Source organism: Lytechinus pictus, chromosome 10, assembly GCF_037042905.1.
Source record: "Lytechinus pictus isolate F3 Inbred chromosome 10, Lp3.0, whole genome shotgun sequence".
Classification (NCBI taxonomy): Eukaryota; Metazoa; Echinodermata; class Echinoidea; order Temnopleuroida; family Toxopneustidae; genus Lytechinus; species Lytechinus pictus.
This window is the reverse complement of record NC_087254.1, coordinates 22,520,531-22,543,758: the sequence shown is the minus strand read 5'-3', so window position 1 is coordinate 22,543,758 and position 23,228 is coordinate 22,520,531. Positions and strand designations below refer to the sequence as shown.

The following is a 23,228-nucleotide window of genomic DNA, read 5'->3' as shown; positions in this document are numbered from 1 at the left end:
TTTAAAAAAAATTTGTTTACTCTTTACCTTGGCATACTGATCATTCCAACAAATATCAAGTAGATTTTGAGTATTTCTATTCTTAATTGTTGAATTGTGAATGAACGTCATCACATAAAACATTGCCTTTATCTGTCAATAAATTTGTTTTGATTTTCATGAAAGACTATATTTTTAGCTCTGTAATTTCCCTCAAACTTTCCCTGAATGATTCTGTACACTGTCTGTATATGTAAAAAATCACTGTAGATCTATTCTATAGAGTGTGGACTTTGTCTCTCAATTGGCTTGATTATGTAGCTTATCTAGTACATGTATCATGGTTCCATGACATTTGCTCCAGTGACAACTGCTCCGCTGCAAATTCCACACATTAATGGAATGACCAACTTCAACCCTGGATTTAACACTTTTCCCCTATCCTAAACATAACCATAAACCTATCTAAAACCCTATTGCAACCCTAACCCTATTTCTTAGACGAAATAAAGCCCAGAGCAATTGTCGCCGAAGCAAATGTCATGGCACCTGTATCATAAAGCTTAGTGATTGATTTTGGGGTTGTTTTTTACAATTGATCATACACAATTATCAATCTAATTAATTATAAAACTCAGCCTTACAATCAATTTATGTTATAGGGATGTACTGGGATAGTCATGACAAATACACTTTTACAAACATATCAGAAATATAGCATGGCATATTTTTATTGTTTTAAAAATTATGAAGTTAATATAATCATTATTTTGAAACAAGGAATGCTTGTAAGCATAATATAATTATATAAACATTTTATTTATTGGCAAATATTGTGATATAATTGTTATAAGTAGCAGAAAATTATTCATTTTTGGCAAGTATATACTATAAAGACTCCATTTCAATATGTTGCATCCTGGGTAAGGATTCGGGAACACTCTGATTAGTTTGGGTCTTGAGATGGTGCTGTTGATAGTGGCTGTGGTATATTGACCTTTTAAGGAAAGGACTACGCAGTCCTAAATATGAATGAATATTTTGTTATTGTTTTGTAACCTTTTCATCACCGACTGACATTGTAATAATATTACTACTTGTATTATATTCAGAATAAGAAATGTTGATTCATTGTTTTTCAGAGTTTGGATTATGATGAAATTGAGAACTTCCTGTACTTGAAAGAAGAGAAAAAATTCAGTTCTAAGGTATTTATAATTTATATTACCACCATGTTATTCATAGCATTTGTTTCATTCATTAATTCCTTTTTGTGCTATCAAGAGATTACATGTATAAAGACATTTCTTACCAACTTGTTAGGTAAGCAATTATACTTTACCCATAGTGGAAAAGGGTATATTTAGGACAATAGATATTAAATCATACATTAAAGTTCAATTTTGTTTTGTCAAGGCAAGAAGCTGTAAAAAGTGAAAGACTTTTTAGTTGTTGCTGTGGCTGAAATTCACATGCACAATGTGCATGGGGAGTGGTGGGGATTGACATCAAATTTAATTCATTTATTTTATTTTTTCAACTTTCCATGTTTACGGTGAATGTACAGTCAATATACATGTATCTACAAGATATGTACACACATAATTATATGATATTGAAAGGGGATAATGCACATATCAAATACCGCGTTCTTACAAAAGAAAATGATGATATGTTTGAATTTTCACTGGTAAAAAGAATTACAATCAAGTTTGATTTTTTTCTCAAAAAGAGTTTGATATTAGTTTTATTTGTTTTCCAATATACAATGTAGTCATCCGCCAATACTGAATTAATTCAGCAAAATTCAAACATGCTTAGACAGAGAGAGAGAGAACAGAGAGTAAGCAAAGAATTTCAATTCAAAATGTCTTTTTGTTTCTTTTCAGAGTGTCCATGTTCTTCGTAAGGAGTTATCACGATGGTTTGTGATGCTATTGACTGGTATAATAACTGGTCTTATCGCTGTGATCATTGATGTCACCATAAGAAGACTCTCACAACTGAAATACCATACTGTTAGAACCTGTATCCTTAACTATAATACATTATCCTCCAGCTCAAAAGCACCACAGTAGTCAGAATTTTAATGATTTTATATTTAATATTTAAAACTATAAGCAGATCCTAAGCTTTGAAATGTTATTATTTGACCACCCTATTCCAGACCTACAATATGTTGCAAGACAGCTTGAACTTCAGTTGGTCAAATGAATTAGGTTCAACCTCAAAATTGGGAAATTTTAAAATAAGTACTTGAAAGAGTAACTCTTGTTCTACCTACTGTAAAAAGAAGTTTAGTAATTAAATTCATCCAAACACGAGATACAATAATTTTATAAGACCATTTCTCTTTTGGGAGATAAGTTGCTTAAAATCTATATTTTTGTTTTGTTTTGGCACGCATCATTGCTTTCTTATTGTCTTAGCTGCTGTCTTTACTCGGCCTCCCTTTAGAAAGAAACCTACCTGTACTTCCAGATCCTATCCAAATCAGTTTGCTAAAAGAATTTTACATATAAAATGTTAAGAAACATTCTTGGATTGAACTCTACATAAATCCAAATACTCTCAATATTGTTTCATTTTCACTTCAAGTTAACAACTTTTTGACAAGCTCACTTCTATTCCAGGCAATCCTGATGTTATCTCTTTTAGTGGGATATATGATAAGCTTTGAATCTGATCATGTGAAATTAATTTACTTGAAAAATCATAGTTGCCTTAATCATACTTCACAGTATTCATAAAAGACAACTATAGTACTGATATCATCAAACCGTTTGGTGTATGGCTGGCCATGTGCATTGCTCTGGTGTTTGTAGCGGTCATGCTAGTTGCTTATGTGGAGGTACGTATTGATTGATACTTCTTTTTGTGAGAATCTAAATTTTACTATTAAAGTGATTGGTTAACATTGGTTTGACTTTTAAAAAATCTGAGCTAGAAGGTCACACTTGTCACCTGTGTCTGTGATATGTTACAAAAATGAAGCCCAGAAAAAATTGCGTTCAAAAATAATTATTTAGTGCTTCAAAAATTGAAATATAAAGTGACCGGAAACACCATCTTAATTTCATCCCATACACTTATGTGTACTATTTAGGCGTCTATAAGACGCCTATTTACATAATTGGGGTTTGCCTTGTAGTTTTAGCTTTTCATTCTCAATAATGGTTGTTTTCAGGGTTTATTAGTTCTAATACATGCACTTGTACACATGTTTCATCTTGGTTTGAGAATTTTTTTAATCTGCTGCTTACAAAGTTAAACAATACCTTTAAACTTTGGGTGTGGATTCTTTGCACAAGCAACAGTGTTGGAGGACCACAAATGAAAACTGATTTATCCAGCTAGGGTAAATCATTGTTTTATAGCCTAATGCACAGGTGTCCTATCATTTAATAATACTCCATGACATCATCCGGGAATCCTCTTTACTCCCCAGTATTAAATTCACCCTTGTTTCAAATTTCAGTCTATAGCAATAAGAAATGGTTTACCATGAATATATATTGTACTTGTTTCATACTTTTGTCAGCCTATCAGGAATAGTGGTATATACCACAAATATTGTATTATCACTTTATTGTAGCTCCAGTTAGAAAGGGTAGACCACAAATACCTTCCTTCTTTCAAACATTTTTAGCATTAAGAAATATGAAGCATTATACAACAAATACCTCTTTCCCCTTTGTTCAGTTTTCAGCTTATATGATTTAGAAGCAGTTAAATACAGATACAATTAGCATTTTTTGCACTTTTTCGAAACATTGTCCAGCCTATAGTTATGGTGAATGGTATACCATAAGCAACACCTCCCCAACCTTAGATACATGTATGCTTTCTTGTAGCAAGTACATTGGTTTACAACAAGTATCATCAGTTGTGCTTATTTAATAAATTGTTAATTGTATTACAATTCTGGTTTTTCAAGAATATAACTTATCATTTCATAAAGTTTTCTTCAATCTATGGTCATCGATAGTGGTCTCCTTCCAACACCGTCTCTCTTATTTTTGTTGAATATCCTATCTTTCAGCCTATAGCGATGGGTAGTGGTATACCACAAATCAAGTGTTATCTGAACGGTGTGAAGATCCCACATGTAGTACGCTTCAAGACATTGGTCTGTAAGGTCACAGGTGTCATATTTGCAGTTGCAGGAGGTCTCACTGTAGGCAAGGTACGTGGTGAGGATATCATGGTGTCCAGATAAATTGATAGTTGTTCATTTGGCCCATCTCATTATTTGATAAATGAAATCTGTGCTGAAATGCCTGTAAACTTATGATTGCCAACACAAATAAGCTGATGTTGGAATGTGTATTTTTAGTGCTTTGAAAAAGAAAAAAAAATGTCACCTGGTAGGAATGTGTTTCTTGTTTTGCTCATTTTTCAGCAGTCATGCATTTTCTACCAGAATAATTAAGCACATAAATTGTATTCATACTATCAAACACTTGGGTGGTCACGGTATTGAATTTTATTCTTACTCATTTTGAAATAATTACCAGAGCTAGAATTCAATGTTTTTAAGACCTTTGCTGTTTATTTCCCAACAATGTTGTAATGAACAGGAAGGTCCTATGATACATGCCGGAGCTGTTGTGGCAGCAGGAGTATCTCAAGGAAGATCAACAACCTTCAAAAAAGATTTTAAGGTATGAAGTAGGGCGTCTTTCACAAGGGGTTAAGGTCTGACTAAACGCTTAAGTGCCAACACACACCTGCGACCCATTTCGTAAAACTTGTTGCAATAACAAATTTGCGATAACAGTTTAAAGCTACTGAAAACATATCTTTATGAAAGGAGTCCATGGTTTTGAATCTTAATAAATGAGCGGTATAGTGTGTCCCATGAGTGGGATCGGATCAGCGTGGTGTTATATACCAAATACAACCGGGAATGAAACTACAATTTAGTCAGACTTCAATCTTTTCTCAAACTAGAGATACTAGCTAGGGAGCACTTTATAAGCCATCTCTTTGCTGATTTCTTTCTTGCAAATTTGATTTCATCAAATCATTTACAAATACCATATAACAGTTGTCTGTGGAAATCACAGACAAAAAGTTTTATGAGACACTTCTTTAAAAAGTAAATCGGATTTCCTTTTTTGCCATCTCCCCTGCAAAATATTCCTGGAAAATTTGTACATCCTCTGATATGGTCTACATGTAACATGCCTACTGTAGAAACGTGGATAAAGCTTGAATTAACCACACAATCTAAATTACCTCTTATCTGCCATCAGAATACTACAGTGTTGTTCACAAGTTTGATATCATTTCAATAGTACTATTCATCACTTGAATTGCACAACTACAACTACTGCAGTTGTGCTTTTATGCATTACCACCAAGTACCCCTTGCTCAATACCAGTTCTTTTCATTAACATGATAATGTCTATTTGAAACTATTGAAATTATTTTAGATCAAAGTAGCTCATCAACCTTTTAAAAGATTTCAAGATTTGTTGAAGTGATCAGATGAAAAGCACTAGAAAATGATGTTTTTGTGGACCATCTTAGACTAATTCCCTAGTATCACTTCTGTATCACTTGATCATTACCAAACAATAAGTGATCAGTAGGCCTTCAATATTCTTATTGAATATTTAAAACAATGATTTAAGTACCGGTACTAAGGGTAATTGTCATGAAGATACAAAGCTTTTAAAAACATTTCAGGTATGGTGAAAAGGAATGATATGATGTACTTCAAAAATACTTCATACGACATCTTGAAGTAATATCACCTATGCAATAACAAAACATATTGTCTGTCTGTGCCACTGTAATTGTTTGTTGATGGTTATAAGGGGTATGGTAGTAAGACACTTAGAAGGTATTACACAAGTAGACTAGTGAAAGTTTGAAATCACTTGTAGAAAGGACCAATCCTCATTCATTTTAAATTGTACAATTTTAAGGACACCTTAGATAACATAGATCTGTTTCCACATTTCTTTTGTGAAGTTACATATGACTTGTAAAGGAGATCGGAATATGGAGAGCCAAATTAAATTCTCAATAGTTAGATATGAATATTTAGTGCTGGATGAGGCACAAATTGATTAATCCTGGTTAAATTTGGTACAAAATTTACACGTGCTTTACATCAAAATAATTATTTCATATACTTGAAAATTTTAGTCTATTTAGATCATCCTCACCCTTAGCAGCTGGTTTTAAGTGATTGAGAATTACATTTGATATGCCAGTTGCTTTTAAAGTCAATTATAACTGTATCATGCCATGATTTTTCTTCTATTGGAAACATAATGAAGGAAAATATTTACAAGTGAATTTAACTTTATTTGTCATAACGATAAGTTAGTTTTTCTCTTCCACTATTTTAATGTTTTGTAAACTTTACAAATTGTTACTAACGTGGTGTATAAAAACACACACTTTGGGTATACACTTAAGCTTTATTTCAATATGAATATGAAATTTGGTATTGATATGAACGATTCTCTAATCTTGTGACATTATAGCTATTCCAGTACTTTCGTTCTGATCATGAGAAACGAGACTTTGTGTCTGGGGGAGCTGCGGCAGGCGTAGCAGCTGCCTTTGGAGCACCTGTAGGGGGCGTCCTATTTAGCTTGGAAGAAGGAGCTAGTTTCTGGAACCAATCCTTAACATGGAGAATAGTAAGTATTCTCTTCTGTGAGAGCATGTTGTATTAATCAATTTCTTTGATAAATCACCCATATCATAGCCTATGGCCTGGATATGAATAATTACTTTTGAAAATGTAGTTAATCTAAATCTAAGTCATTTAGTCAAGTTGAAACAGGCACTATTGTTAATCAGTTTCTTTGATAAATCACCCATATCATAGCCTATGGCCTGAATATGAATAATTACTTTTGAAAATGTAGTTAATATAAGTCATTTAGTCAAGTTGAAACAAGCGATATTAGAAGGAATGGCCGGAAGTCTCGACAGGCTCTGTACAATTGATGATGATGATGAAATCATTTGAAATATGAATTTCTTTTATTTCTTACATTATATAAACTGTAAAAACGAAATGTGCCATTAAACCTTTATCAAAAGGTGTCTTCAAGTCTTTCAGTATTTTGCACTTTTATTCTTCTATTTTTTTTTCTCTCTCTCTCCTACACTCCTCAACTCCACTCATTCTTTTTATATCTTCTTTCTCTGTTTCATCCCATCCTTGCTTCACTCACCCTTCGTTCTCCTTTTTCTGTATGAAAGACAATAAATTCAATACAACTTGCATTATACAAATACTTCAAGATAATCTTTTTTTAAATCTTAATCTTTCTCTCTTGACAGTTCTTTTGTTCAATGATGAGCACATTCAGTCTCAATGTCATAATGAGTGCTGTCAATGGGGATGCACTGAGTCTCTCCAGCCCAGGTCTCATCAACTTTGGAGAATTTACAGTCCCGGTAAGATTTCTCCTAGCCATAAAAACTATCATCATAACTATTCTTTAAAGGCATAGCCTATCTCTGATTTGACTTTGAAAAATCGCAGCTCTAACGTTCCACTTTTCACATGTGTGTGATATGTTACAGAATTGAAGCCCAGAACAATTCATGTCTGAAAATCATTTTAGTGCTTTCAAAAAGTGAAATATAAAGTAACCGGAAAAACAATCTTAATTTCATCACATACACTATGTGTGTTCTTTTAATGACTCAAAGATGCAGAATTATAAAATTGTGGTTTTCATTGTACTTTAATCGTTTTTCAGTCCCAATAATAGCTGTTTTCAGGGTTTTTTTTAGTTCTGATACATGTACTCATACACATTTTCATCTTGGTCTGAGAATTTTTCAAATCTGCTGTTTGCAAAGCTAGCCAATTCCTGTAAGTTCCTAGACTCCAGAAGAAAGTGACCACATTTTGTGGTTTGCTTGATTCTTGTCTATACAGAGTGCTAAAGAGCTATACATAACAAATGAGTGTGGCTGCAGCAGTTGACTGAGGTTGGCAATTTGCTAAGCTTCAGGCTCTGTTCAATTCAATTCAGTATTTATTTCCAAATTCATTAAAAAGAACACAATGAGAACAAAATTATATATACACAAAAAATATAAATATCAACAAACAATTAAAGCAATGGTATCAACAGAACTTAACTGGAACAAAGAGTGGTAATGATGAAATAATTGTTGGCACATAATTATAAAAATATAGATGAACAAAATGATGAATGGAAATGCGGAATGCACAAGAAAGTCAGTGATAGTGTCATTGTCATAGCATGTTGGTCAGTTAGTCTGTCTGTTGTAAATCAATTTCTGTATGTCACAAAGCATGACAAGTTGGTTTGTCATTTATGTATAAAAGCTCCCTATCTTGAATCACTGGGAATGTATCCGTCTGTCCTTCCATCTGCTGTACTAAGATCTATTTTGCTGATGTGGTTTACGGTACACCATGTGGAGTATTATAGAAACAGTGTATAGAAGAAAAAAAATGGATAGGCGAGAAAGTGGAAATTAGAGAGTAGAGTAATGTTTCTTAAATGTAGTCCTGATAAGGACTGTAAACCAAAAGAGATTGATGAGTTGAAACAGCTTGAGTAGTAGGATGGATGAGGAGGTGCTGGCTTGAGTCGGCGAGTAGAGATGATGAGCAGAAGCAGTAGAGAGACTCGACGTTTCGGGCAGGTTGACTGTCCGTTTTCAGGGGGGCGTTTCATGAAAGGACTTGTCGGACGTTTTATCCGACAAGTCCCATTTTATCCGACGGTTATTATAGGAACAGTGCCTCTCTGCCAATCAAAATCATGGAAAGATGTCAGATCTGACAACTTGTCGGATGAAAATATTGATGAAACGCTCCCCAGGAGTCAGACAACATCTAAGATGTATTTGTTTATGTTTTAGCATGACAAGGTAGCTTACCAAGCCTGGGAGATACCTATCTTCATGGTGATGGGACTTGTAGGAGGACTTCTAGGGGCACTCTTCAATGCTATCAACTTTCGTCTAACCATCTTCAGAATGAAGTAAGTGGCCCGTTTTCTGAAGTCGGGTTTAACTTAAAGTCAGGTTTAAAGATGTGGTTTAAGTATGGGAAGCCAAAAGTATCAAAATTTTTATTAAGTTGTATGTTTCTTATGTTTACTGTGCCCTTTCCTGAATCATTGATGGGGAAGACAATCATCTATTTATACTTCCTACACAATTATGAATGATTTGAGAGCCGAATGAGCTGAAAGTATGATATCTCTACTTTTAGTGATTATGTAACAATTGGCTGTCCATACTTAAACCACAACTTTAAACCTGAGTTTAAGTTAAACCCGACTTCAGAATACGGGCCAGTAACTCCTTTCTCAATATTTTTCTTACTCTGTCTTTATTGGTGTACAAAAAATGTATATGTAGTGACATTTGTACATGAAAAAAGACAGCCTTGAATATTCATGTTCAAATGTTTATCAGCTTAATTGTTTTAATGTGTATGTAGGCAATTCCATGTAGCATACAAGACAATTCAGACAGTTTCAGAGCAACACGCTTAAATTGTCAGTATTCAACCACCTATTGCTGAGTTTATCAGACAAGTTTAACATTTAAGAAGTACAATACACAATGTGTTTATGCAATGGACATGACAATGTGTTATGTCTGTTAAGCAAAACTCAGCATAAACTGTTTAAATACTGTATATCTTGAATAGGGCTGAAACTGTCTGAATGCCATTTTCCACAACCTGGCATTGCCCTCAAGTGAAATGTAGCAATGTGTATAAATTAAAATTACATAAGCTACCTGTGTTGTGTCCGAGGCTGGCTTGTCCAAAGCCATAGCCAATACCGGATTGCCCGAGCCAAGGACAAGGCCAAGGCTGACCCACATGAGGACAAGATCAATGCCGGGAGGGTCGAGGCCAGACCGAGGCCGAACTTTTTTTGACAGAACTACTAGCATGCGCACGTGCATTGCAATGTCGAATCTCCGTCACGTCATAGTCAGTGCTGCATGAATTGGTTTTGACATCAAGAACAAAATAGAAAGACAAAAGAAAGAAAGAAACAAGTGCATACTAATACAGGTGGATGGGCGTACTCGACAGTCGACTCTCTCTCTTTTAGTTTCAATAATATTTTAAAGAAACTGACAACATTCGGCATTTGCACACCCTGAAATTCTCCCAACCTCGACCGGCCTTGACCCGAAGATTGCATCCGAAGATTAACTTCCCTCCTCTAGAACGAGGCCCAGCCTCGAGACCCACAACACTGTAAGCTACATATATTCAACAAAAGCTTATATTTACTCAATTGTACTGGTTTTAAGCGCACCTTAAATCAATGAATTTGTTACTTGAGTTAGTTTCTGCCTCTGAAAAATGTACATCGTTTCGCATAATATCATATTTTTGTGCAGGTACCTGTATTACCCATGGTCCCAGGTATTAGAAGCTATGTTAGTAGCTGCTGTGACTGTAACTGTTTCCTTCTTGGTGATCTATATCAGTTCTGGTTCTGACTGCAGACCTTTAGATGACACCATTCAGTTCCCGCTACAGGTATATAGTGATTTAGTTTTGGTGTATATATTTTATGTTATATCCACATATATTCAATACTGTATATTGATTCTTTCAAATACCATCATGTGACCAAATATATTTTAATTATGATGTTGCGTGACATAATCGTCGCGCAGACACTAATCCTCGTTCCGCTGACCACAGTGGCTTTGTCAGAAGTAGGTCATTCAATGCAAGTAACCAGACTCTGCAAGCTAAGCGCATAGATTTTGATTCTAATTTTTAAAGGAGCATATAAAACAAATACATCAGGCATTACCTTCTAAAGCTTAGTGGAAAAATAGTAATTTCTAGACCAACTTCAGATAAATAATTCCACTATACTTTTTCGAAGCCTGATATATCTGTATAGTATATCCCTCATAATTAGTTTGTTGCTTTAAGATTGTGTAGTTTTTACCGTAGTTACCGTAAAATCTGAGAATGGGTAAGATTGACTATGGTCAATTTATTATTCCCTTTCTCTTAAAGCCTAGCACACATTGTGTGATTCGTTGTGATCTGAATTTCAAAGAAAATGTATTAACGTTTGAGATGACATTCCAGCCAATAAAATCTTAGTGATCAGAGTTTAGAATAGTTGTAAGGACTACTCAAATCAAAATTCAGTCTAGTTAGAGCCTCCCCGTAGAAATAAAAGCAAAATTCAGTTTCTAATTGTAATGACGTCATTATCGGCTGCGACTTGAAGCCGATTTGGAATTTACTCCAACCACATAGCTAGCCGCAAAGCAAACTTATGATTTATTATTCCCAACATAATACCGAACTTCAACTGAAATAATTTTACTTCTTGGAATCTTCACATTCAATGCAAAATACGATTTGTTACAAAATCATATCGCATGGGATCTCATAGTGTGCGCTGGGTTTATGTTTTTATGTGTTTGTGTTTTATTTTCAGTTGTTCTGTGGGGATGGAGAATACAGTGCCTCTAGTACTCTCTTCTTCAACACTCCAGAAGAATCAGTCAAACTTCTCTTCCATAAAGAGCCAGGTATTTGACAAATCCTGCTCTCTGATTGGTTTAAAGTATCAATTATGTGATAAATTGTAGTTTTACCCATTGACAACCAGATAGGTCCATATTCTGAACTCTGATGTAACTGAAACCATGATCAAAGTCTTTTCTAATTATGGGAAGCTAAATTGGTTAACGCTAAGTTTTACATATTCTTTTTGCCATTTTCCACCACTTTAAATAATGAAGAAGGCAATTCTATGTATACATTTTGAATAGGTTGGAATCATATGAGTTTCAAATGTGATGGTAAATCGATCTCTTTTTAAAAATGATTGTTAACATCACATGTTACCACCCATACATAAAACAGAGATTTAAACCATGGTTTAAGTTACAGAATACGGGACAGAAAATTCTGCTGCTCTCTCATATCACAAGCGGTTCTCCTTAAAGCCACAGTCTGGATAACAATATTTGGAGTGTTAGCGAAATGAGAGTGCATTGCACTGTGTCTCATGAAGAAGTAAATTAGATGAGAGAAGTCATTATACTAGTACTCTTGCTTAAAAAAAACTTTAATGCACTCTCTCTAAACAGTGGTGCACACAAATTTTGCTTCTATTAGTAATTTATTCTTGGTATATGAATCTTTTTCTAATCTGACTTTTAAGTCCTCTCACTTCTGAAGTTAAGTCATTTTCGATAATCACCTTTTGGTTTACAGGCAATGTTTATTGGGTATACTGATACATATACCGGTATGTAATATTCATTTCAGGTTCATATGATTTGCCTATTCTATCTGTATTTATCCTGACGTACTTCATCCTTGCGTGCTGGACGTATGGTTTGAGTGTACCTAGTGGTTTATTCATTCCATCATTATTAGTGGGAGCTGCTTGGGGGCGAATGTGTGGCATACTTATCAATATGATCCCAGGAGCGGTAAGTTCTTTTTTACCCATCCATTTTTTTTCTATTTGGTACATCCTACAATGTGCGTGTAGATATATGTATTCATTTATTTGTTATGGAACCTACATTTTATATTTAATTTTATTAGTTTTCTTTTGAATGCATTAAAATGCATGACTTTGCATTATGCTTTATAGCAAGATAAATCTATGAATATCACACATTCTTTTCAAAACCTATCTTTTAGTAGGTTACATTGTACTCAATTTACTTTGCTATTTTATTCATGGATATTGATCCAGTTTGAAATCTTGTACATCTTATGAGATAGTTTCAAACATTCATCAGGGCCCTGTGACACCAATGTTTGCAATCGAATCGTAAATTGCAACAGCCAATCAATATCTTGCACTTCGCAAACCTTTCTTTTATGAGGTCGAGATGCCTTAATCATTTAATACAATCAATTTTGAAATATGATCTTTCCCCCTTTTGTCATTTGTACTCTTTCAATTTATTCAAAGATGTTACAAGAATTTGCTTACCCTTTTTTTAATGTCATGTTGTATTTTTTATGTATGTTTTTTAATAGACCAAGTACGTATCTGCGCCTGGCATCTATGCATTGATAGGGGCAGCTGCACAGCTTGGTAAATATACATTCCCTGTTTTGTCATCAACATTTGAAGCACATCAACTTGAGTAGTCTAAGTGAATGCCATGAAATGATAATTGACCTTTGAGCAATAATGTGATGGCAGATAATGTAATGCAAATAAGTATGATCTATGTACTGTCTTGATAGTTTGAACAGAGCCTAATTACAAGTTCAGATTGATTGTATAATTAAGTCATGACAATGTAAACATTCAAATGAGTACATTTGAGCGTTGAGGTGGAGCGTTGTGGCCCAGTGGATTAGTCTTCTGACTTTGAAACGTGGGTTCGAATCCCAGCCATGGCGTAATTTCCTTCAGCAAGAAATTTATCCACATTGTGCCGCACTCAACCCAGGTGAGGTGAATGGGTACCCGGCAGGATTAATTCCTTGAATGCATGAGCGCTGAAAGGCAGCTCGAGCTAAAGCCGGGGTAATAACATCGTGCCTTGGAATAGAATATTTCTAGATAGATGGCGCTATATAAATGCCTATTATTATTATTATTACTACATATATATGAAATATTTTCCCCTTACTATCTCATTATAGAATAATTTCCCCATAATTCAGCAATATCGATTTCTTTTTATCAGGTGGTGTTGTGCGTATGACAATCAGTTTAACTGTCATCCTTATGGAAGCCACCGGTAATATCTCCTATGCCTTGCCTATCATGGTGGTTCTAATGATAGCTAAGTGGATCGGTGATATCTTCAATCATGGTCTCTATGACATCCACATCCAGGTCCAAAGCATTCCATTGTTACCATGGGAACCACCTCCATTGGGATCAACCATCCGTGCAACGTAAGCAAAATTCTGAGATTTAAAATCAAATTATTTAGGACATGACACTTACTATTTGTAGTGTCTGTTTATAAACAAGAGCTGGAAGCTGCCATTTTTATTTCAATTTCTCAAATCATATTGTCCATTAATTGTTTTTTTGCTTATTTCTGATAGTTAAAAGATATACATATTTGAATTTGAAAGAGATTCTTGCAGTAGTAAGTAATTTCATGTAACAGCATCATTTCACTCAAAAGCCAAATTTCACTCCCATACTGCTCTAGCCTGTAATCTAGGCAGAGGCTGAAGCTAATGGCCCGTATTCTGATAGTAGGTTTAACTTAAACTCAGGTTTAAAGTTGTGGTTTAAGTATGGAGAGCCAATTGTTACATAATCACTAACAGTAGAGATATCATACTTCAGCTCACTTGGCTCTCAAATCATTCATGATTGTCTAGGAAGTATAAATAGATGATTGTCTTCACCATCGATGAATCAGGAAAGAGCACAGTAAACACAAGAAACATACAACTTTATAAAAATTTTGATACTTTTGGCTTCCCATACTTAAACTACAACTTTAAACCAGACTTCAGAATACGAGCCATTGTCTTTGCTGTTACGAGTCTGATGCTGATACGCGGAATGTAAGTGATATCTTATTATAAGGCGAGACTACATTTGCAGTCACTGCCTATACCCTCCTGTATTGCTTCAGTTTATTTTATCCTCTTAACAATAATGGCAGTGTAGTCAATAAAAAGAAAACACTGACTTAAGTGACTTAAGTGGTTGCGTTGTGGTCTAGTGGTTCTGACTCTCGCCTTTCAAACAGAGGGTCGTGGGTTCGAATCCTAGCCATGGCGTGTTTTCCTAAATTTGACCACACTGTGCTGCACTCGACCCAGGTGAGGTAAATGGGTACCGGCCGGAAGTAAGCCGGAAGTAATTCCTCAAAAAGATGTGCGCACCAGAATCGGTAGACTAGCTTAGCCATGGTAATATAGGAGCACCTAGCAAGGTGGATACGTGCGCTATACAAATCCTATATTATTATTATCAAGCAACACAAGAGGGTTTAGGAAGTTGTTGCTTCGCATCCACTTTAGTCTCGCCGCATCATACGCATAGCTTATATTTGGCATAACAGCAAAGATATAGCTGCCTACGTTGTAGGCTATTATTACCTATACAAGGCATTTTGGCAGATAAATAAGCCCATAGGAATCCTGTACAAAAACAGAGGGCAACATTGGCCATACTTCTGCTAGTGCGCTTGAGCAGTAGGAGCCAATTTTGATCACTGATTTCTACAATTTCTACGCGATAAGTGTATGTGTGGCCATGCATGATACGCAACTTATTTCTTCTACTCAATAATGATATTGACTGGCTCTTCTTTTGGGAAACATCAAATATATTTCCCTTAAAAGAACTATATTGCCCTTATCTAGAGACTCGGGCCAATATGATTCTGTTGTGGGTGACGTATTTGATATATTCCCTTCAAGGCCAGTCAATATTATATAAATACTGCACCACTGATCTACCACAACTCTTACACACCATTCCTTTCATATTCAAAACACACCCTTTTTTTTCTTATTTATTACAGAGAAGTAATGAGTGACCATGTCATTACATTCAACACAGTGGAGAGGGTCTCCCATATCTTTGAAGTTTTGAAAGATTCTAGTCACAATCATAATGGATTCCCTGTCGTTGATCCCGTAAGTAATTGAAAGTGATCCAAATATATTGGACATTTCTTTGTTCATGTCATTTGCTTGTCAGCATAATCAGTGGTTTCAGGGCTGTTAAGTGGCATGAGAGGCTCTTTAGTTGATACTTTTAGAAATGCTCTGAACTCACTCCTTATTTGTTTTTGAAAGCAAATGGATGTAGGAAATCGCTGTAGAAAAACATTAATATAAATGATATATTGTGGTCATTTTAACCCATGTTGCATTTTGGGGTTTTTTTTCTTCATTTTTTTATAATTTATTACATGGTGAATTTAATCTCCCCTCTTCTTTTGATTTATTGTATAAAAATTGTTTTAAAAATAAACATTGATATAATTTTATTATTATTGTAAGTCCTGTTGAATTTTGTATTTTCTTTCTTTTTACATTGTGAACTTGCAATCACACCTTCTAAGTCAATTTTGTAAGTATATTTGGATGTAGATGTGAAAAAAATTCTATATAAAAAAACTAATATGATTTGTTATGGTTATTTTAACGCATGTTTATTATTTTCTTTTTTTCTTTAAACATGATGAAGTTGACAAAGTTCACTCTCTCTCATATTTCATATTAGGATGGTGAAACACATAGGACTTTCAGGGGCCTAATATTACGAAGCCAGCTAATTGTACTTCTAAAAGAAAAGGTAAGAATTCACTTAAAGGAGAATGAAACTCTTGGAGCAAGTTAGCTTTTGTGAAAGCAGAAAAATCAAAGAATAAGATCAACAAAAGTTTGAGTAAAATAGGACTAGCAATAAAAGAGTTATGAGCATTTGAATGTCGAGATCACTAATGCTATGGAGATCCTCCCATTGGCAATGCGACCAAGATCTATGATGTCACAGATGAACAACTCTCCCCTTTTGGACACTGAAAATATACCCCAAAACATCTCTTTTTGCTCATTCTAATCATATGACAAACGATTCATCAATGATATAATGTTGTGAAACCTCTGTACTTGTCCTCTCATAAAGAGAACACATTACCTTGTGATAGACTCTATAAAAGTGAGAATATAAGTGAAATAAGTACTAAAGTAATGAGGGAGTTGTACGTTTGTGACATCACAGATCTTGGTCGCATTGCCAATGGGAAGATCTACATGGCATTAGTGATCTCAATATTCAAATGCTCATAACTTTCTTATTATTCATTCAATCTTCCTCAAACTTTCAACAATATGTTTCTTTTATTTTTCTCTTTGATATGGATTCAGCTGGTTTCAAGGGTTTCATTCTCCTTTAAAGATTCCTATGTATCTATGCATTAAACATTTTAAGAATAGCAAGCTTGCATAAGGAATATATATAAAAGAAATGCAGTTAGCATTATTAATAGTGCACCATAGAAAGTCAAATGATAAGAATGGTCATCATGAACATCATATGTGACCTACCACCCCAAAACCATCAATAAGTCGCCAGGTAAGGTTCTCTGTAAATAGCCAAAATAGTAATTTAGTCTCCAAAAGCCAAAAAATTTAAAAAATAGCTCATCTGAAAGAAGAATCTTCTTCTTCATACTGTGAAAATTTGAAGTCATGAAGTTGAATAAAAGAAAAGATACAAGAGTTTATTGGACACTATTTTTTCGGACTGCTTTGAAGTTTCACTGAGATCACACAGTATGCACATCTCATGCTTGAGTGAACCCCAACTTTAAACCTTGTTTTCTCCTTATTTTTTTTAAGCTCTTGGTGAATTTCCTCTGGATTCAATCAAGCACTTGTAATGGTTATTGTTGGTAAATTTTAACATATTATATATCATTTTAAAGCTTAGGAAGTGAATTTTCAAGCTCAATGAAAATCTCAATAATTGGTTGACTTATTTTTGGTTTTGGGGTGGCAGGTCTTATATAGTCTTTATTTTGGGGGTCGGGCATTTTATTTTCGTAAGGCCTAAAAAAATGTTTGTTTTCCATATTAAACAGAGGATAATTTTTTAATCAGTTGGTTAAAAATTCATTTTTTCGAGATCAAGGGTTTGTCAGGCACATGATAGTAGGATGCTTTACTGAGCCATTGCTTCATTTCTTCTTACAGGCATTCAGTTCATGGCCTTCTTGTCAAGATCCGCGAGTGCTTCTCCAGATTGAAGACTTCCGGGATGCTTATCCACGCTTTCCTGACATCCGAGATATCAATATCTCAGAGCTTGAGGGAGACTGTACTGTAGACCTGAGACCATTCATGAATCCATCTCCTTATACTGTTCGTAAGGTAAGAGACTGTAGAAGCTCATTCTTATCTTGCTTTTGTATTGTGCTTAATATATCAGAATGATATCTAAGTGGGTTTTTTTTATGAATATGTTAGCCCAGTAATCAGATTCTTGCGTCATCCAATGAATGCACTTACTCCACTCACTGTGGAGCTTTCAAGCAAGCATTTCCAAACTCAAGTCGTTTATAGTGTCATGTGTAATTTTCAGTTTCATATAACACTGTCCGGACCTATTATATTTTATATAACTTATATCCTTGTAAACACAGAAAAAGTTGGTATTCTGATTTTTGGATATTGCATGATAAACTACCAAACTTATGTTAACCTTATATAGCCATGGGGGAGGGGGGGGGGGCTATTTAGCCCCCTCAATATTTTTCACAATATATCCATTACATAAGGAGCTGCCGTTTCAACTTTTTTTGTTGCCTCATATATTTACTGTTAACACAATAATGCTGCAGGGATTTGATGCGGATGAGGGTAGTTGCTCTGGCAGAAAAAAGCCCTTGTATGCCTTCTTTTTTATTATTATTGTAAACAGTTCTTTTTTCATTTTTTTTTAAAATCACTTGCAGGACACATCTTTGCCAAGGATATTCCGTTTATTCAGAGCTCTCGGCCTAAGGCATGTCGTTGTCACAGATGATTCTAATAGGGTATGAATACATCTATTTATTATATTTCATTCTAGATTCAAGTTCTTATTCCATTTTCCATAAAAGCATATTAATACAATAATACTAGTAAGGTTTTTAAATGACATCAAAATATTTTGTTCTTTTTTTACTACATTGAATATTACTTTACAAGTCAATACGTATTACCAGAGAAGCATTTCATCAACATTTTTTGTCTGACGTGATGCCAGATCTGATATTTTTCTTTGATTTTTAATTGGCCTCTTGGATAAAGTCAACTTTGTTGGATGAAATGTCAGGCAAATCCTTTCAGGGAATGTTCCCCTGTTAGCCAAAAAACATAACCAAGTAAAAGCAGTACTTTGGTTAATATTGCAGAGGTCTCATTAGAAGAAATCCTGAGCTTTGATATGTGTTGTATTTAACTCTTTGTGTGTTGACCAGGGGGCCATTTCATAAAGCTGACTGTAAGTTAAGAGCAACTTTAAGAACGACTGGTGATCCTTTCTTGTGGTACATGATATTGACCATTAAATGTTCATTGGTGATCATTAGAGAGTAAGAAAGGTTGACCAGTCATTCTTAAAGTCACTCTTAACTTACGAATAGCTTTATGAAACACCCACCTGTATCCCTCTTTTGTGTTGCATTGTAGCAGCTCGCAGTGAACCCTTCTAAGTGGTAATACTCTCTGGTATTTAATAGCTCTTATCTAAACATTTTGAAAGGAAATGCTGTGTTTTATGGGCTTTCTTGTCATGTAGTTGTATTAAAGCAATGTAAATTAGTTTTTCTAAAGATTTACTTCTTACCTTACCAACTTAACTTTGGCCCTTTTATTTTGATTCTTATGTCAGTGGCCTGATATGTTTGTATTCATACCAAAATCCTGATAATCTGACATAAATTGCTTATACAGTCATGTACTATCCTGATAAGGAAAAAAGGGAGTAAATCTCTGCCTGGTCAAATTATCTCTGACAAAAGCACCTCTTTCAAATAGGTACCATGCATCATAACTTGTAACAATGAACCTGACCATATTGTTTATGAGGAGGGTTTTATTTATCTTCTCCTCTTTTTTCTAATGAACTTCCTGGATCTGCATGAGGTTGTATTGATTTTTTTTTTAGTGTAAAAAAAGGTACAAAAACCCTCCTACGTAGTGGTTTTGAAAGTGAATGTATCCAAAACAAAAGTACAAAAACTCCAAACTTCAGGACGAAAGAGCATTAATATGGAAGTACGTGGTTGTGCAATAATGCAAACGAAACAAGTCTACAGGTGTTTATTGATGGGAACAAGACACACAAAGAGTTAAATCATTGTTCATATGGATGGAAAATCTTTGCTGAGGACAATAATTATCGCAGTGCATGTAGTATTTGGAATGAAATTAGTATTCCCAGCCCAGCCACTTGTACATTTTTATATTTTTTTAAAGCAATGAAGAGCGATTTTAAATGATAATAGTTACATTTATATAGTGCTTGTTCATTCTGTTTCTAAGCGCCTTACATTGCAATTATAATTACCCTGGTCACTGGATCCTGGCATGCCTGTATACAATGTATGCACTTTCTCCACTCCCTGGGGAGCATTCAGACAAGAGTTCTTGGACTCAATAGGCTCAATTGCTAGGCATACTAGTACTACATTTTCAGCTGCAATTTTGTCAGGGCTTCAATTTTACAACATATCAGAAGACTCTGGTAACAATTGGGGCTTACAGCTTGGATTTTGAAAAGCCAAATCAAATCAATTTACTGAACGACCAACTAGTACTAATTTTCTGTATTTAGTACTGATAAGTGAGAAGAATGGTGGTTTCTTGCAAAATACTGATTTCTGAAGTTTCTGTTTATGTGTTGTCCTATGGTTGTTTGTTTTTTAGTTTTTATATAAAAAATACTGAAATATTCTTGTTCAGGTTGGCAGCTCTGCTTTAAATGCAAATATTGATTTTAGCAGAATAAAAGTGATTACTTGTAATGTCTTGATATTGATTACAATGGACAATTGTTGAATTCAAATCAGAATATCTTAATATCAGTTATAATGGAATATTTAATTTGAATTGATCATAATAGCCTATAAATATCAGGAAAATTTTGAAAAGCTAATCAAATGAAAGTAGATAACATGGGAAATTGTATTTTTGTATCGGTAGGCCCTATAACGAGTTAAGCGGTGAAGAGAATTCTTTATGTAATTGTGTATGCCAAACCTCTAAGATTTTTTTCATAATCATTCAATTACGTAAATTAAATTTACCTTTCTCTTGCATATAACGAGCTATGTTTCTCGCTCTTCAGTTTTCCCCTTTGTTTAAATCAGTATTTCTGCTCTTCTTCCACTCTGTCCTGCCCTTCTTATCTTCCCCACCCTCCCTTATCTACCTCATCCCCTATCAATTGAATCTTCTTACCCCTCTTCTTTATGCTCTGATCATCTTTTCCCTAATCTGCCAGGTTACCCAATGTGTTTGTCTTTTTATTTGTAAATAGTACATTTGTAATGTTTGATTTGCTATATCATTTTATCATCTTAATACTTTTTAGATCCATTGCAATTCAGCCGAATTGGCTGCGATATGTGGATATTTAAATAAAACTTTAAACCTTAAAACCGTATTACATTCTTGTGCACCCAGGTTGTTGGCATGGTAACAAGGAAAGATCTGGCGAAGTATCGATACTGGAGCCATAAAGGCACATGTGGCATTGAAGAGCTTCACATAGCAAGGTGAGAAGATACATACTGTCTAGATCCTGTAGTAGTTATAAAGGTAACGCGATGCTGCAGGCCTTGCCAGAGCCATCAAACTCTCCTGATGCTGACTACCTGGGTATGTAATATTGGTCAGATTTTCTTCAGTCTTATTGGTAAATGTCTGCTCTGATGACAAGGTGTGTCTGGGTTAGATTGGTTATGTGCCGCCTTATTTTGTCGTAGTTAATCTAAAGACTATTTTTTCAAGTTTGAATTCATTGTCAGGTAAAGGAAAGGGTATTTCATAAATCTCATATCTAAATATGAGAGATTTGACCTGTAATATAGTATATAAGTATGATTTCCAATCTGTCAAATTTTGAGAAATCTGAGACAATTTTTCCAGGTTTTACACTACTCCATTATATCTGTAACCATGTATGTACAATTATATGCAGTATTATACACACATTGTTGATTATCCAACATATTTTGACGTTTGTCCAACAGCTGCTATGTGAACTATGCTGCATCATTGTTGATGCATTTTCTGATTAAACATTTTTAGGTGCGTTATCAGAACATACTGTATAGTAGTGTACATCAATACTTTTATTTATTTATCAAAGGTCAAGTCCACCCCCGACAAAAAGTTGATTTAAATAAATATTGAAAAATCAAATGAGCATAACACTGAAAATTTCATCAGAATCAAATGTAAAATAAGAAAGTTTTAACATTTTGAATTTTACTTATTTTCATAAACAGTTATATGCAAACAATGTCACACACTCTTCATTTTTGTATGATATTACATGAAATATATGATATTTCAGTTTTTGCAGATTTGACATAACGAAGCTCTTTATTGAATCACAATATGTTAAGTTTACAGGAATCAAAACTTATTTCACATTATTATGAGGCAAAAGTTAAGATATTTCATTTATCACACAATGAAATACACAAGAAATATTGAGTGGGTGATGTCATTGGCACCCTCATTTGCATATTGACCAAGATGTGTGTTTAAGTGGTTTGGGAATTAAAGCAAAAATTTTTAAAGGACAAGTCCACCCCAACAAAAAGTTGATTTAAATAAAAAGAGAAAAATCCAACAAGCATCACACTGAAAATTTCATCAAAATCGGATGTAAGATAAGAAAGTTATGACATTTTAAAGTTTCGCTTAATTTCACAAAACAGTTATATGCACATCCTGGCTGGTATGCAAATGAGGAGACTATGACATCATCCACTCACTATTTCTTTTGTATTTTATTGTATGAAATATTCTAATTTTCTCCTCATTGTTTTTTTTATACAACGATTAATTCCTCACTGAACATGTGGAATTAGCATTGTTTAATATTATAAGGTTCAGTCAAGTTGGTCTTTATTTCCAAATCTATTTTTAAAAAAATGAAATATTGTATAATTCAAACAATAAAAAACAAAAGAAATAGTGAGTGATGGATATCATCGACTGACTCACCTAGTTGTGCATATCACTGTTTTGCGAAAAATTATCAAAACTTTAAAATGTCATAACTTTCTTATTTTACATCCAATTTTGATGAAATTTTCAGCACTATGCTAGTTTGATTTTTCTCTATTTATTCAAGTCAGCATGTTCCTGGGGTGGACTTGACCTTTAAACTTTATAACTTTCTAATTTTACATCCAATTTTGATGAATATTTCCGGGTAATATTTATTTAAGTTTTCTATATTTTATCCAAAGCAACTTTTTCTAGGGGTGAACTAAAAATGCAACCACATATAATAATCAATATCCTTCACATTTTGAGAGATACTGATGTCAACTGACAAAAGGACGCAACTCTGTTGAATGAGTTTCTTTGTAAATGAGTGTCTCATTTTATTTTGTGGAAATAATACAGTGCTTTTAAAAAAACGGGACAGTTTTGAAAAGTCTATAAAAAATTTGTTTCAAATTATGATATCTATATTTTGATGTTAATAGATGCACTGAAATCATATCTTTGAAATGCAATTTTAAAAAATAA

The 23,228-nt window shown here is 34.1% G+C and overlaps 1 protein-coding gene across 1 annotated transcript in view; it reads left to right on the top strand.

Moving 5' to 3' along the window:
* LOC129269298 (H(+)/Cl(-) exchange transporter 7-like) overlaps positions 1-22,640 on the top strand; it is a 29,489-nt gene extending 6,849 nt beyond the window's left edge. Inside the window, exons 5-22 of the mRNA XM_054906785.2 lie at positions 1,122-1,187; positions 1,869-2,007; positions 2,721-2,830; positions 4,022-4,165; positions 4,560-4,643; positions 6,484-6,642; positions 7,295-7,411; positions 8,861-8,982; positions 10,370-10,511; positions 11,440-11,533; positions 12,279-12,445; positions 13,008-13,065; positions 13,670-13,883; positions 15,482-15,596; positions 16,189-16,260; positions 17,664-17,840; positions 18,425-18,505; positions 21,141-22,640. Coding sequence (XP_054762760.2) covers positions 1,122-1,187; positions 1,869-2,007; positions 2,721-2,830; positions 4,022-4,165; positions 4,560-4,643; positions 6,484-6,642; positions 7,295-7,411; positions 8,861-8,982; positions 10,370-10,511; positions 11,440-11,533; positions 12,279-12,445; positions 13,008-13,065; positions 13,670-13,883; positions 15,482-15,596; positions 16,189-16,260; positions 17,664-17,840; positions 18,425-18,505; positions 21,141-21,236 — 2,157 coding nt within the window. The 3' untranslated portion in view covers positions 21,237-22,640. The remainder of the gene's footprint in view (positions 1-1,121; positions 1,188-1,868; positions 2,008-2,720; positions 2,831-4,021; positions 4,166-4,559; positions 4,644-6,483; positions 6,643-7,294; positions 7,412-8,860; positions 8,983-10,369; positions 10,512-11,439; positions 11,534-12,278; positions 12,446-13,007; positions 13,066-13,669; positions 13,884-15,481; positions 15,597-16,188; positions 16,261-17,663; positions 17,841-18,424; positions 18,506-21,140) is intronic.
* Positions 22,641-23,228: the final 588 nt, after the last annotated feature.